Consider the following 14,211-nt stretch of genomic DNA (forward strand, 5'->3'; position numbering starts at 1 on the left):
TCGTTTAACACTTGAAAGACCAAATCTTGTGTACTTTCCGACAATAATCAAGGTATTCATATTCATCCTTAGTAACCGCTAATGTTTCTACTTGGAATTACTAACATTTTTCACAAATTTTCTCAACTTTCAGGATGTTGTCGCTAAAAACAGTTTTCAAAGTCAGTACATTAAGCTTCAGTACTTGCCCAAAAGTCTAACCAAAGCTAAACTGGTAATTATCCCGTCACTTTTTAATTTTATTATATCGACGGAATTTACTACTTTGAAAGAACTTAATTAAGTTCTTGCCCAAGAAAGAACTTTATTAAATATCTGTCTAACTTTGTTTGTATATTATCCCGTCGAACTGGTAATTATCCCTCACTTTTTCATTTCCCTATGGGCGTTTTTGCAGGCTTTCTTCCCTTCATTTGTGTTGACCGTGAACATTGGTTTGCTTGCGTGTCTGACTTTGTTAAAAAGACCAACTTTATACTTGACTCAAACTTGCCTAGGCGTCCTGACACAAGATGTAAATTTTTTGTTGAAACGCTATGATTATATCCGTATGCCTTAGGGGTTTGTTACCTCAATTTTATGTTGGTTTTCCTTCGCTTTTATATTATTGTGTTTTTCTTTTTTTGGTTTTTTGTAGTTATTTCCTGCTTTGGGGATTATTGCAAGAGACTTTCCAGGATACAAAAAGCTGTTGCAAATAAACAATTTTCCGTTTGTGACTGTGGATGTGCCTCGACAAAAGAATGGGTACCTTACTTGTTTAAACTATACTCTACTCGTTTTAAATATTTTCGATGGGATACTCACCATTTTAAAGCGTTTAATAAATTTCCTTATTTCAAAAGGTATTCTTGCGGAGTCTATTTGCTGAAGTTTCTAGAAAACTTGAGTTGTCAATCATTATGGTCCGATCAGACTTGTTACGAGGTAATGATGTCTAAACCAAGTTATATTAGTCAAATATTATTCGGCATATTTTATTGCAACACTTTCAATATTGTTGTCAAATATATATGCAGAATTTGGATGAATATGGTGAGAGTATGATTGTAGATCTTATCAGATGGGAGGAAAACAAGAGAACGGTAATAACAATATCTTCCGAATGCTTTATCTAATTTTGTTTCTATTATTTTCCAATCATTTAACTGCAAGACTTTCAATATTGATGTCAAGTGACTTTAAATGTAACAATATTTCCCTAACTTTTTTTTGTAGGATTATACCTAGGTGTTTTTTTTGCAAGAATATGGTGAGAGTTTGTGTGCTTAGAAAATGGGAGTGGCAGAGAACCATCTCATTGTCTTTTGTTGATTCTTTGATTTGGGCAGGCATTAGTTTGTAGGTGGACTAAATTTGTAGGTTGTAGATGTGTAGGTATTCCAAGTAACTTTTGCGTGTATGGAAGACCCTCATACGTGTATGAGAAGGCGTTGTATGTGTATGTAATACCTTTCTACGTGCATGTAATTTGTCGACTTTCGGGTCTGTTTAACGAGACTTGAGCGTGCCTGAGGAGGCGTTATATGTGAATGGAACAGCTTTTTAACTGTGTGGGGCACAATTATGTCACTAGATTATGGCCTTTTTTTAATGAGACTTGTAATGAGAATTACCCCATTTGTCAGGGTGTTGTTTTAAAATCCCAAAGTAACTTGCATATTTACATGCATGAGAAGGCTTTATATGTGTATGGAACAGCCTTCTACATGCATGAAAATTTTCAAAACAAAATTACTTGCATTATTTAGAGTTACCAATGTACTTTGAGCGTGACGTGCTGGGCCGTGCCTAAAGTGCTGATAGGATTGGCCCGACTTCTTCAATAATCACTCACATTTAAGTTTCGAGACTTGAAATGAGAATTAAAACCCACATTTAAGTCTTGAGACTTAAAATGATCCTAAAAACAAGTGTTGTAATGAGAATTAACCCATCGCATGGGGATTATCCCATTTAGGTTATCTGTGCATAAAATGCCCTTCTATATGCATGGAATAACCTTTTAGTTGCATGATATTAAACGACTTGTTGTACACGATGATGATTCAACTAATCACATTTTATTGCTGGCATAAAATGATCATATGTTTCAGCTTTTTAATTACCAAATTTGGAGAAACAATTATCACATGTGCATAAAATGACCTCGTACGTGCATAAAATGATCTCGTATGAACATGCCATGTTTGCTAAGGGAAACACATGTATCATAGATGAAATCCATGTGCATGGAATAACCTTTTAGTTGCATGATATTTAACGACTTGTCATACACGATGATGATTCAACTAATCACATTTTATTCTTTGGCATAAATTGGTCACATGTTTGACTTTCTAATTACCAAATTTGGAGAAACAATTATCACATGTGCATAAAATGACCTCATACGTGCATAAAATGAGCTTGTATGTGCATGTCATAATTGCTCAGAGAAACACATGTTTTCTATTCTTAAATCGAATCACAATTTCATCTTCTCAAATATACAATTTAAGAATCCGGAAGCCTCCCGTTACATTTATTACAAAACAATTGTTGACTTCTCAAATGATGCTCAAAAATAATCCTAAAAACTTCAATAATGCTCAAAAATAATCCTAAAAACTTCAATGATGCTCAAAAACAAGTGTTGACTTCTCAAATGATGCTCAAAAATTCCACTGCACAGTCCAATTCCTCGCAAAAAAACTTCAATCTCACACATAAGAAAGCAAATGTCAACAAAGATAAAAATTAGAGGGAAACAAAAAGGGTAAAAGTAGAAAACTTGCGCTAATAAGAGACATCACTTACTCGACTATTTGTCAGCGATCCTTTGGTCGGTCACAATTCCTGCTATCGTGGTTCGCCATCTGCCCACAAGCTTTGCATCTTCTTAGTGGTTTCTTATTGACTTCCCCTGCTCTTTCTCTTTGTGAAATCATTCTTTTCCCCGAGCCTTTGTTTTTGCATTGTCTTGGCGGCAAAATTGTAATTTCGCTAGGCACGCTTGTACCCAAGAGCATTCCAATTTCCGCATTTTTGTCCCTTTTCTTTCCAATACTACTATTACCACCATCATCAAGTGACACTACTTGTTGTTTCGCAAGTACCCTTTCCTTGAACTCGCGTAAAATTGTTAGTAACTCATCACAATTAACAGGACTCTGTTCAACTAGTGAGACACAAGTGAACATTTCGACCACAATTGATCAGTTTGTTCTTTTGTGCATCGATCGATCTGCAATCGCAAGCAACCGCCCATCAGAATTGAATATTGGCTGGCAGGTTGCTAGTTTGCTCCACCTATTTAGTAGGTATTCGCTTGGAATTTTATCAAAACCATAATCTTTAAGGACACAGAGAATATCTCGACAAATTATTCCATGTCGTTCAAATTTCTTGCAATTGCATACTAGTTTCACTTCAGCTGTCTTATAACCCACCTTATAGTCTTTCTTTCTCTCACGATCCTTGACATCTATGTATAGAATTGCATGATTCTTATCTTTTTGTTTGTCCCCAATGGCACATGTAAAGCATCTCGCTTTTATTTCCACTTTGAACTCCTCGAAAATTCTCGGAGTGTAGGTTTTCACGCATGCTTTTCTTTTGTCTAGAGGAGTAGCCAAGTCAGGAAACGAGTACTTAGATTGTGCAATCAGTTTTGATTGAGCCCATCGTTGTGTATCCATTGCACTCTCAAAGCGCGTCCAAAATTCAACAAGGGTCAAATTTGGATTAGTGAAATTGCTAAAAAAATGATTTTCTGACTCGGACCTCGAGGTGGTTCTCATCAACCGTCCTAATAACAAGTCACGAAAGTAAGCTGGAATCCAAAAATGTCTAATGCCATACTTTTCCTGAAGCCACTCATTATCCGACAACCCATGAGCTTCCACAATGGCTGTCCATCTTTCCTCAAATTCAGCAGGCTCCACATCTTCCCCCAAACACATGAGTTTATCTCTTTCAAAAACTCAGTTTCTCTACATATAACAGGCCCTACCTTCTCTGGCAACTTCTTCAATATGTGCCACATGCAATATCTATGTTGCACTTTATCTTTAAAGACTTTCTTAAGTCCTCCTTCTATCCCCAAATCTTCGTCAGTTATTATACACACAGGATAACGACCCCCATAGCTTCTAGGAATTTCGTAAATAACCAAGCAAATGACTCCTTGCTCTCATTAATAAGAAGCCCAGCCCCAAAGGTCACACATCTCTTATGATGATCCTCCAGTGTGAAAGGGGTATCATTCTATACTTATTTTTCCTAAAGGTAGTGTCAAAGGATGTCATATCCCCAAATAACAAATAATTTTTTATACTAATAGGGTCAGCCCAGAAAACATGTGACAATCTACCTTTCTCATCTACCTCAAAGTCAAAGTAAAAGGATGGACACATTCTTTTTATTTTCATAAAATGCTCAATAAGCATTTGAGCATCCCCTTCTGACAAGAACTTTTTGATATCCCTTGAAAAGTTTTTAAAGTCTTCCAATGAAGCACCCACATTCTGATAACCTCTGACATACTCCTTAAACATCCTATAGGTCATAATTGGACCTTTGTTAATCTTTGAGTTGTCAACTATCATTTTTTTATGAACTATATTCAATTCTCTCCTTTGCGTCAGATGTACCATTGTTAATGGTGTAGCTGGCATATGATTATGCCCTTCAACAAAACCATAAATTTGGTATTGACCGTTAGCAATTCGTTTAAAGTTAATCCTAGCAAGGCAACCTACGCGAGTCCTTTGCCTACGGTGTTTTTTGCCTTTCGCTTCACATTCTCCAGCCTTATTACACAAACAAGTTTTATGTGTAGTGACACCCTGTTTATTTTTTTGTGAGCCTTTTCTAGTCACAAACCCACATTATTTTCCATATGCTTCATAAAAGGCAATACCGAGTTCAAGTGTATCAAAGACCATACCAATAACAGGCTTGAGATGGGTAGGACAACCAAAAATCCGATTCATGTTGCTTGAACCGGACGCCTCCTCCTCCTCCTCCTCCTCTGCATCCTCTATTACCTCTGCCTCGTCTACTACCGTTATCTGCAAATGTGATGAAATTAAAGTAGAGTTAGGATTTAGATTTACTGGATAACTCAAGTATACAACAAAGACGGTTATATAGAACAAAGATGTCGATCATTCAACGAGTTCAACGAGTAATTGTACCTTGTACGATTTCAGGAACATCAATGTTAAGGGCAGATATTTCAGATATGGATTGAGATGCAATAACTTCAACCATCTGTCCTTCATTTGTAATGTCATTTGTAATGACATTAGAAGAACTCTGTGCGACCCCATTGAACTAAGAATGTCATTCTTTGCAATAACTTGACGACTTAAAATTAAGTAATGACAATAAAATCATATCGAGGAATTATTACTAAAACTAAATTTAGAATTTTTGATGCACATATCAATAATTTGATGCACGTAGCTAATAGTTTGACGATTGCAAAACCTGTCTAATTCAAAAAAACCGAGCCAACAATATCACGATTTCAACCAATTTAAGCAATTTCTAATTTTAAAGAACCCTAATTTCTCAAATTACGAAACCCTAATTGCTCAAATTCAACAACTTTAATCGATTAATTGAAAAATTACAAACAGATCAAACTGTAAACCGTAATTTTAATCGATTAATTGAAAAATTACAAACAGATCAAACTATAAACCTAATTTTAATCGATTAATTGAAAAATTACAAACAGATCAAACTATAAACCCTAATTTGACGCACATAGCAACAATTTGATGCACGTAGCTAATAATTTGACGATTGTAAAACCTGTCTAATTCATAAAATTGAGCCAACAATATCACGATTTCAACCAATTTAAACAATTTCTCAAATTAAGAACCCTAATTTTCAAATTCAACAAATTAATCAAACCAATTTGAAATATTACCTTGAATTAAAAGGTTCCATTCATGAAGGACGCGTCGAATAGGCAGATCGTTGAAGAGATTGATGGATCAGTAGTTGAGGATCAATGGTGTTGTGAAGATGGTGATATTCGAGGAGAGAGAAAGAATGATGAGAGGGAAACGAAAATTGGAAAATAACGGAGTTTAGAATGTTTAGGGGCAGGTAGTTGATTTGCGCGCGCGTTAGTATTGTATTAGATTAGATTAAGGTGGTTCTCACGGTTCTCATTATATGGGTGGTTCTCACTGGATCTCGACCCTATATATATATATATATATATATATATATATATATATATATATATATATATATATATATATATATATATATATATTTGGTGTTTTTGGTTCTTATGGTGAGTTGTGAGTTGGGTGAATCTCAGCCATTAGTTTAAATTAGAGATGAGTGGCCAAGATTAATCTTAGTTGTCATATAAAAGCATTGTTATTTAGTTTATTTTCTCTTTTTTTTTTTTTCTCTCTCTCTCTTCTTTCCCTCATTTACACTCTAACGATTTCTCTCTCTAATTAATTATTCACATTACTGCAAACGGTTTATATAATCATCACAACTGCAAAGCGTTCCTCTATCTTCTATTATTATTGTGTTATTCTTCTTCAACTGTTCGTCTCCTTCGCTTTTTTCTCCCGTTTTCTCTTCGCCGTTCATCATATTCCTTCCTATTGAAGGTAATTTCATGTCATTTTCCTCTTTTATTTTGTTATTTTGTTTTATTTCATGCTTTTGTATGCTTTTTTATTCGTTTTTCAGTGTAATTATCGCTAGGTTTACTTAATCGAGTACTTTAATGTCGTTATTGCATTTATGCAGTTTTTTCATTGTAATATTATGCTGCATTTTTGAGTTTCTGATTTTTTTCCTGAACTAATTTGCATGTTCTTAGTCGTTTCTGCAGTTTTCTATAGTTTTGAAGTGATTCGCATGTTCTATGTGACGCGTTGTGTTGAGAATTTTACTATTGTTGTCTACAGACTTTAGTTTTTGTGTTACTCCGCTGTTATTCTATCGCTTAGTTTGTTGTCAAGTTATTTGTCATGTTTTAATTGTTTAATGTGTTTTTCTAGGGTTTTTGTGTTTGTTCGTGTTGTCTTCACTTTTCAAGATTACATTATTCATTTGTTATCTTTGGTCCTATGGTGTCATTGCGGCGCTACTCTTCTTTGTCATTGTAGTGTTTTTCCTGTGTTTAATTTTCATTATTCTTTTCTGTTATTCTTTGTTATTCTAGTGGTTTTGTTTGTTTGGCTTTGTTTTGTTTGTAGGTTTCAGCATCACTAATGGACTTAGTTTGTGAGGGATGGGCAATAAATATAGTGAATGAAGATAAATTGTTATTTGCTAGAGAGTTCGCTACTGAAAAGAAAAAAAATTGGGATGGTTATTGGACGATGAGACTGATAAGTGCTTTGAAGTTAATGTACGAGTTCTTCATCGTAATCAATCAATGTCGGCAGTTTTAAATAGCCAGGACCTAATGGAAAGAGTTTTCGATTGTTTAGAGACTACTTTGGACAAGAGCAATATGTCTCTTGTTTGTAAGAAATGGTCACAAATGTTCCTATTTCATAAAAGTGCGCCCGGTGTTCACGCCGAATATATGAAAGTTCTAACAACAAGTCACAGTCAAGGTTTTAAGATTTTGTCAAGGGGCTCGATAGTAGTTTCCAAACGATGCAAGTGCTATATGCTTGCAAGTGAGCCATCAAAGACGGTGTTGCATGCTTTAAAGTATATATACGATCATGACAAGATCCTTGATGCACTGTATCCGAACGGATCGAGTCTAATTCACGAGTACTTTGACGCACTCGGGGACTTTCCTTTCGCTTATGATCTTGCTCACCAATTGTATTATAAGTCAGTCGATGTTGTTGACGTTGGTGACTTTTTAAGTTATGTCCTGTATTTTCGGAAGTACATTTTGGTTCTTTGTGGGAAAGAATGTATTTTGGGTTTTATGTAATTTGAAACCGTTTTTGGCTGTAATTTAGTACGCTATTTTGTTTTTATGAAGGCTTATGTAGGCCGTATGTAATTTTGAAACTGTTATTGACTCTTTATTCAAAGAGGCTTTTCTTTTGATTCTCTTTCGTGTTTTTGTTTACACATCCATCATGTTCTTTTTGTGTTTTTATTTCTTTGTTATTTGTTTTAATAATTGTTAGTGTTCGTTATTCTATTATTACGGTACTCTCATTTAAGGCGTCATTATTAAAAAGTCTAGCTGAATACCTATTTATCATTGAAAGTGATCCTTGTCTTTATTTTCTGGATAGTAATGCAGAAAATGAAGTTAAGAATCAAATCCACCGCTTCATCAAAGTCTACTCAACCGTCATCATCAAATTCTCCTGGTCCGTCTCCATCCAAATCCCGTGTCACACCTCCATCAAAGAGCACTGCTTCTCAGAGAAGGAGTACTTGCGAAATTGTCGTCTAGTCCACCCAAGACTAGTAGTAAGTTGGCTGGCAAAGTTAAGCATGAGAAGGGAATTGTGGTAAGTAGCAAGCAACCTCGGAGTTTGCTGCAGAAATATCCCATTGTATGTACTCTTGTTATTCTACTTTTATTTTTCTTTGTTATTTAGCTATTAATATGTTACTTTTCGTGTTATTTTTGATGCTCTCCTGTTATTTTGCTATTATTCTGCTGCTTTTGCTTTTGCTTATGTTATCTTAAATGTTTTAATGCATTGTATATTTTTTCCCCTTTTGTGTGCACAGTGCCGATCCATTTACTATTCTTTGTCGGCCTGCTTTTCTTTTCAAAGTTATTGAAGCCCTCACCGAGGAGCAGAAGGAGGCGGTTAGGGAAATGGGATTCGGGGGTTTACTTGAGTTGAAGCATTCTTCCCTCCCCCCATATCATGTTAGGGAGTTTATATATGCTTTTAGGAGTGGGAAGTATTTTGAAATATACGAAATGGTGAAGTTCGAGTTATTTGAGATGATGTGCACGATGTGTTTGGTTTACCAAATTGCAGTGCGAAAGTGGATTTGGTTATTCTTTGGGTTTCAGTTTGCAGACGTATTTGAAGGAGAAGCTTTGAAGCGTGCTTGGCGTGAGAAGTATGGTATCGCCAATAACAAAAGTGGGATACCACTTAACAAAGTTCGGGAGACCTGCTAGAGTCTGCTGGTTGCGGACGATGAGTTTAAGAAGACTTTTGTTCGCTTGCCATGTCGTGTTTCCTTGCTCTGTGTTGGGTTATGTGCTTGATCTTAGACTTCTAAGCGCTGTGGAAGATGTCTCTAGGATCAAGGAACTTAATTAGTGTCGGTTTGTCTTCTCGAGACTTGGTGACTTAACGTGCGTGAAGCCTTTATCGGGAGGAAAAATATTCGTTGTAGTGTTGTCTTTGTTGGCTATCGGCTATTTTCACCGTTACTTCTTTAGCGGTGATCGGGTGAATAATGAGTGCCGCTCATTAAACATTGGGATTTTAAGTCTTTCAATGAGAGGTTGCGGCGTGAGGCGGTGCTGGTGCTCGGGCACGGGGGAGCGTTGACGTTGCTTTCCCATTGTCTCGCCCAAACATTGTTGGCTCTGGTCAACGTACTCAACGTCGATGTCTTGTTCGGATCTACCGATGATATTCTTACGGATGAGCAAGTACGATCCAGCGGTCGACGTAAGCACTGTTTGATTGTTTTTAAACGAATCATTCTAAAATGTTATTGTCCTCAAGCATTAGTTGTCATCTCGCTATTATTTTACTATTATTCCTTTGTTATTCCTCGGTTTTCCTCTTTGCCATTCCCTTTGTTATTCTAATTTACATTCCAAGTGTTACTCCACTTTGTTATTCTACATTGTTATTCTACTACTACTCCACTTTGTTATTTATTTAACTTTTGTTAGTGTCTTTGTTATTCCTTTGTTATTTTATTACTTAACTGTTATTCTACTATTAATCCTTTGTTATGTATTTTCTTTGTTAGTGTACTATTATTCCTCTGTTATTCTACTATTATTGTCTTGTTTTAATTAAAATTTTAGGATTTTAACTTGACAAGATGTTCATCAACTTATCGCTTAATGAGAGGGACTCTCGATTTTTATGCCGATACTTGGGAACGGGCGGAACTTATAAAGTCGAAGATGATGAAGAAGACCCAAAGAGCTATGGGTCAAGCACACCTTTGCTAAGTTGCCCAGCCAAGTAACCCGACGAGTGCTAAAGAAAGCACAAACAAACAGTCAAAAAAGTTGGTTGTGAAGGTTCGAGAATTTGGTTGCCACCCATCTTTCTTCACGGATCAAGTTATCCGTGAAGCTCGGACGAACGGGTAAAGCATGTATTGCCTATGCAAGCGGCCAATAAATCGCGATCAACTGTTCTGAAGAACCACTTCCAAAAAAGCTAGACATGAAGATGTCATCATTGAACCCCATCATTTAACCTGTTTTCTCAATTCTATGAGGAGTGTGTCGGGTCATCGGATGTGCGGCCGACTATATCGAAAAGAAGGGTGTAGGCCGAAAAGAAAGGTGTTGAACATAGTCCGTCATTCAACAAAGTGCAAAGGTGGGGACTCCACAATTGTCACCACTCGGTTTAGATTCTATTATGACGGATATCTCGTGGCCGACATTCGGTTTCGTTATGGAGAGCCAGCTGATGTGGGTGAGAAAGTAGTTGATGTTGGGGATATTACCATTGACGTGGAGGATGTTAACAATGATGTGGAGGACGTTAACATTCAAGTTGAAGACTATCTTGTTGATAATCCGCCGGAGGACGTGCCTAATATTGTTGAGTGTACACCGGTAGAGGTTCAAGCAACTCAAATTCCAAAGCCTGATGCTTGTTTGCCTGAGACGGAGGTGACGGATACCGGTGCTGACATTCCATTGCGTAATGACACTCAACATTCCACTCAAATTGGCAGTGAAGCATTCGTGACTGCAGAAGAGGAGGTAGCGGATGTGGTGATGTCTTGTCATGCAGACTTGTTGCTTGGGGTGCGTCGAGATAGATAAATCGATAAACGAGGATTCCGAGGTTGTGTCGGAGGCTGGTACTGTTGTTGGTGAGGCTGTCCCGGAGGACAATGGCGTTGCTGGGTTGAATGCTCCTACTATCTGTACAAGTTATTTGCTGCACTCTGCTGCACATGAGGAGCTACTGTTGTCTGTTGTGCCTCAGAATTTCGGATGCACCTATGATTGTGGTCCTGTGGCTCCTGAGCTAGTTGTCCTGTCAAAATCAATGATAACGATGGGACATGTTTTCAACCCAATGCTATCCAAGCGGAAAGAGGTTGCGATCATCGCTTCTTGAATGATCATAACATTTCGCAGGGTAAGAGCTTGTTTTTATTGTAAAAATTTTCGCTTTGTTTAATATATTATCTTGTTTTTTTTCTTCTTCAAAAATATATTCATGTGACTCTTATTTTGCCTGTTTATTCGGTTTTGAAGGGATAATATTGTCACTTGGGGTGTGGACAGTTACCTTAATCGTGAGGATATGGAATCGATGGTTCCAGATACAATGATAATGCTTGGTGTTGTCAACTGGTGGTCCCTCTTTTTGAATGATACTTGTATAAGAGGAAGCCCAAGTCAACTTTTCTTTGGGATGGGTGCAACGGTTAGTTATTCTATCTTATCGTTTCTTTTACTTTATTTTTCATTTTTGCATCACGTTTCAACTCTTGTTCTCCACTTCTTGTTTAGTATCCATTGCGGCGACTTTGTATGCCGTCGAAAGATGATAAGGCTTCCAGGAGTGATTTATGTGCGGAAGTCAAATTGTCATTTACTGTGTTTGTCAATAACAACAAGAGAGAGTGTGATCTTACTTCTGATATGGTATGTTTTCTCAGATTTTGTGTGTTTTCTACTACTATTCTCTTTGTTAGTCTACTATTACTCTGCTGTTATTCTGATGTGTTTCTGCTTTTTTAAAAGAACCACATAATTATTAACATTTTTTTTTGGCCAAATATTTTCCCAGATTTTCATCCCAATTCTTTTGCATGAGCACTTTAGCTGTTTGTGCATCAATTTCATTTCGAAGAGGGTTGAATATCTTGATAATGTATTTCAAGAGGCGATGTTTGCTGATGATCAACAGCAGTGTGTACGTTTGGTGTATTGTCAAACTATTTGTAAGTCATTTATTGTGTTTTAATTTTCTCTTGGTGTTTAGCCTAGTTTGTTTAAGTATTGTTAGTAATTATGTTTTCTTTTTCTTTTTTTTTTTTAAAAAAAAGGTGAACTTGATGTCTGATTTCCTGGTCCACAAAGGAGTTGCCCGAGGTGGGGAGGTTAAAGATTATAAAATTGTCAACGTCCCTTTTACCTGGCAAACGGTGCGATTGAAAATTTGGACTGCGGTGTATATACGATGTTGCACATGCTCTGTTACCGTGGAACTGTTTTTGATTGTGACTTGGGTAATTCTGATTCAAGAAACCTCTACCGCGCTGAGATCGTTGCCTTGTTGGTGCTGTCTGATATGAACGAGTCCAGGGGAGATGTGTTGAAAAGTTTGGAGGAGTTGAACAAGACAAGAAAGGAAACCCTGAGTGTGCTTGAAGAGAGACGGCGTATTGAGGATGCGGAAAAGAGGGCTTCTCAAAGCGGTAAGAAACGTCGTGGTTCCGGAGGTGAAAACTGTTGGTAAGAAGGTTAAGACGTCCCGACCTGTTGTCGAGCCCGTCGCTTCTCCCTCTGTCATTGTGACACTAAATTCTCTAGAAAGAGACCCCCTGCCAGCCGTCAAGTGGGAAGCAGGGGTGTGGATAGCCCCGTGAGTCCAAAGTCGGCTTTGGGTAGTCGTAAAAGGGGTAAGGCAGACGACGGGCTGGGTTGCTCTATGGATTGCGGGCCAGAGGACAGTAGGTTTGTTGCGGTGTCGGATTTATTTCGGAAGAACAAAAAACAGTTCTCTAAGATGCTGAAGGTGCGGAAGCAAGTGGTGGACTTTGTTCTTCGTGAAGACGCTCAGTTGAAAGAAGAGTATGTGTCGATTTTCATTTCTTTGATTGTGGTGTTCTGTTCAGTTAGTCTTTCTGTTTCCCACTGTTAGTCTGCTGTTATTATGCTGTTATTTTTGTCAACCTAGCGAGTCGTCTAATTTCACTGTTAGGTCCCTTTGTTATTCTGCTGTTATTGACCTGTTATTCTACTGTTATACCACTATTATTCGTTGTTAGTCCACTTTGTAATCCCACTTTGTCAATCCCTTCTTGTTATTATTCTCATGTTATACCACTATTATTTATTTGTTATTGTTCTGTTATTGAACTGTTATTCTGCTGTTATACCACTGTAATCCCACTGTTCTCATCATATGTTATTTTTTGTGAATGTAGGGAGATGTTAGTGTTGTACAACGACGAGGTCGGCGTGTTTTTGTACAAGGGGGATATTGTTTCCATTGTAGATGCAGCTGCTATGATGACAACAAGAGTCGTTGATGTTTGGTCGGTTCTTTTGAATTCGTTGGAGTTTGAGGAACGCTCAGAACCAAGCTCAATGTTTTTCGGAGTTCGTCATATGGTATTTTGTTTTTTCCTTTGCTATTTTGCGTTATTACCTACAGATTGACTCACAAGTATTGATATAAAGTTAACACTTGTGCACTATTTTTGGTTGTTTATGCTTTCTCTTTTGAAGGATCCTCTTTATTCACTCTTAGAGAACTTTGATTCCTCAAGCCCTGTTGACGGTCCGGGTAAGAAGCTGTTGGCATTCTGGAATGTGTTTTTCGATTCCTGCAATGGAAGATGTCATCTGAACTCCAACCTTGTGTTTGTGCCGATTCTGTACAATGATCACTACTCTTGTTTCTGCATCAACTTTTTGAATGAATCGATTGATATTTTGGACAACATGACTCACGATTCCAAGCAAGTAGCCGATTACAGAAGATTGGCCGAGATTGTGGCAAACTATATGCGTGTTTTTATGGAGGGTCATAATGTTCTGAAGTCTGAAGATTGCCGCAATTTCGAAATCGTTGATGTGCCTTTTAAATGGAAAAAGAAGGAACTGCTGAATTTGGAGTCGGGGAGTTTCTTGCTGTACACGATGGCGGAATATGGTGGAAGCGTGTTTGAGTGCAATCTTCACAGCAAGATTGCTCGTCGAAAGCTACTTTGTGTTGAAATGTCGGCTTCCCCGATCTTGGCGGATATTAATCTTCATAGGCGAGTAGTTCTTGACAAAGTGAAGGCTTGTGAGACTGGAAGGCCGAAGACGTTGGGTTTGGCGGCAGCAAGGAACAAGTT

The 14,211-nt window shown here is 37.4% G+C and overlaps 1 protein-coding gene and 1 long non-coding RNA gene across 2 annotated transcripts; one reads left to right on the top strand and one right to left on the bottom strand.

Moving 5' to 3' along the window:
• The first annotated feature begins 658 nt into the window (after window positions 1–658).
• On the top strand, window positions 659–1,084 carry LOC141621504 (uncharacterized). Its single transcript, XR_012532397.1, has 3 exons — window positions 659–747; window positions 846–927; window positions 1,020–1,084. It is a non-coding gene; the product is annotated as an uncharacterized LOC141621504 (long non-coding RNA).
• Window positions 1,085–3,197: 2,113 nt separating this feature from the next.
• Window positions 3,198–4,589, bottom strand: LOC141617909 (protein FAR1-RELATED SEQUENCE 5-like). Its single transcript, XM_074435040.1, has 2 exons — window positions 4,355–4,589; window positions 3,198–3,928 (listed from the first exon to the last, which is right to left on the bottom strand). Exons 1-2 carry the CDS (start codon window positions 4,587–4,589, stop codon window positions 3,198–3,200), a joined length of 966 nt encoding a protein of 321 aa, XP_074291141.1.
• Window positions 4,590–14,211: the final 9,622 nt, after the last annotated feature.

This window comes from Silene latifolia, chromosome X (assembly GCF_048544455.1).
Source record: "Silene latifolia isolate original U9 population chromosome X, ASM4854445v1, whole genome shotgun sequence".
NCBI classification, from domain to species: domain Eukaryota; kingdom Viridiplantae; phylum Streptophyta; class Magnoliopsida; order Caryophyllales; family Caryophyllaceae; genus Silene; species Silene latifolia.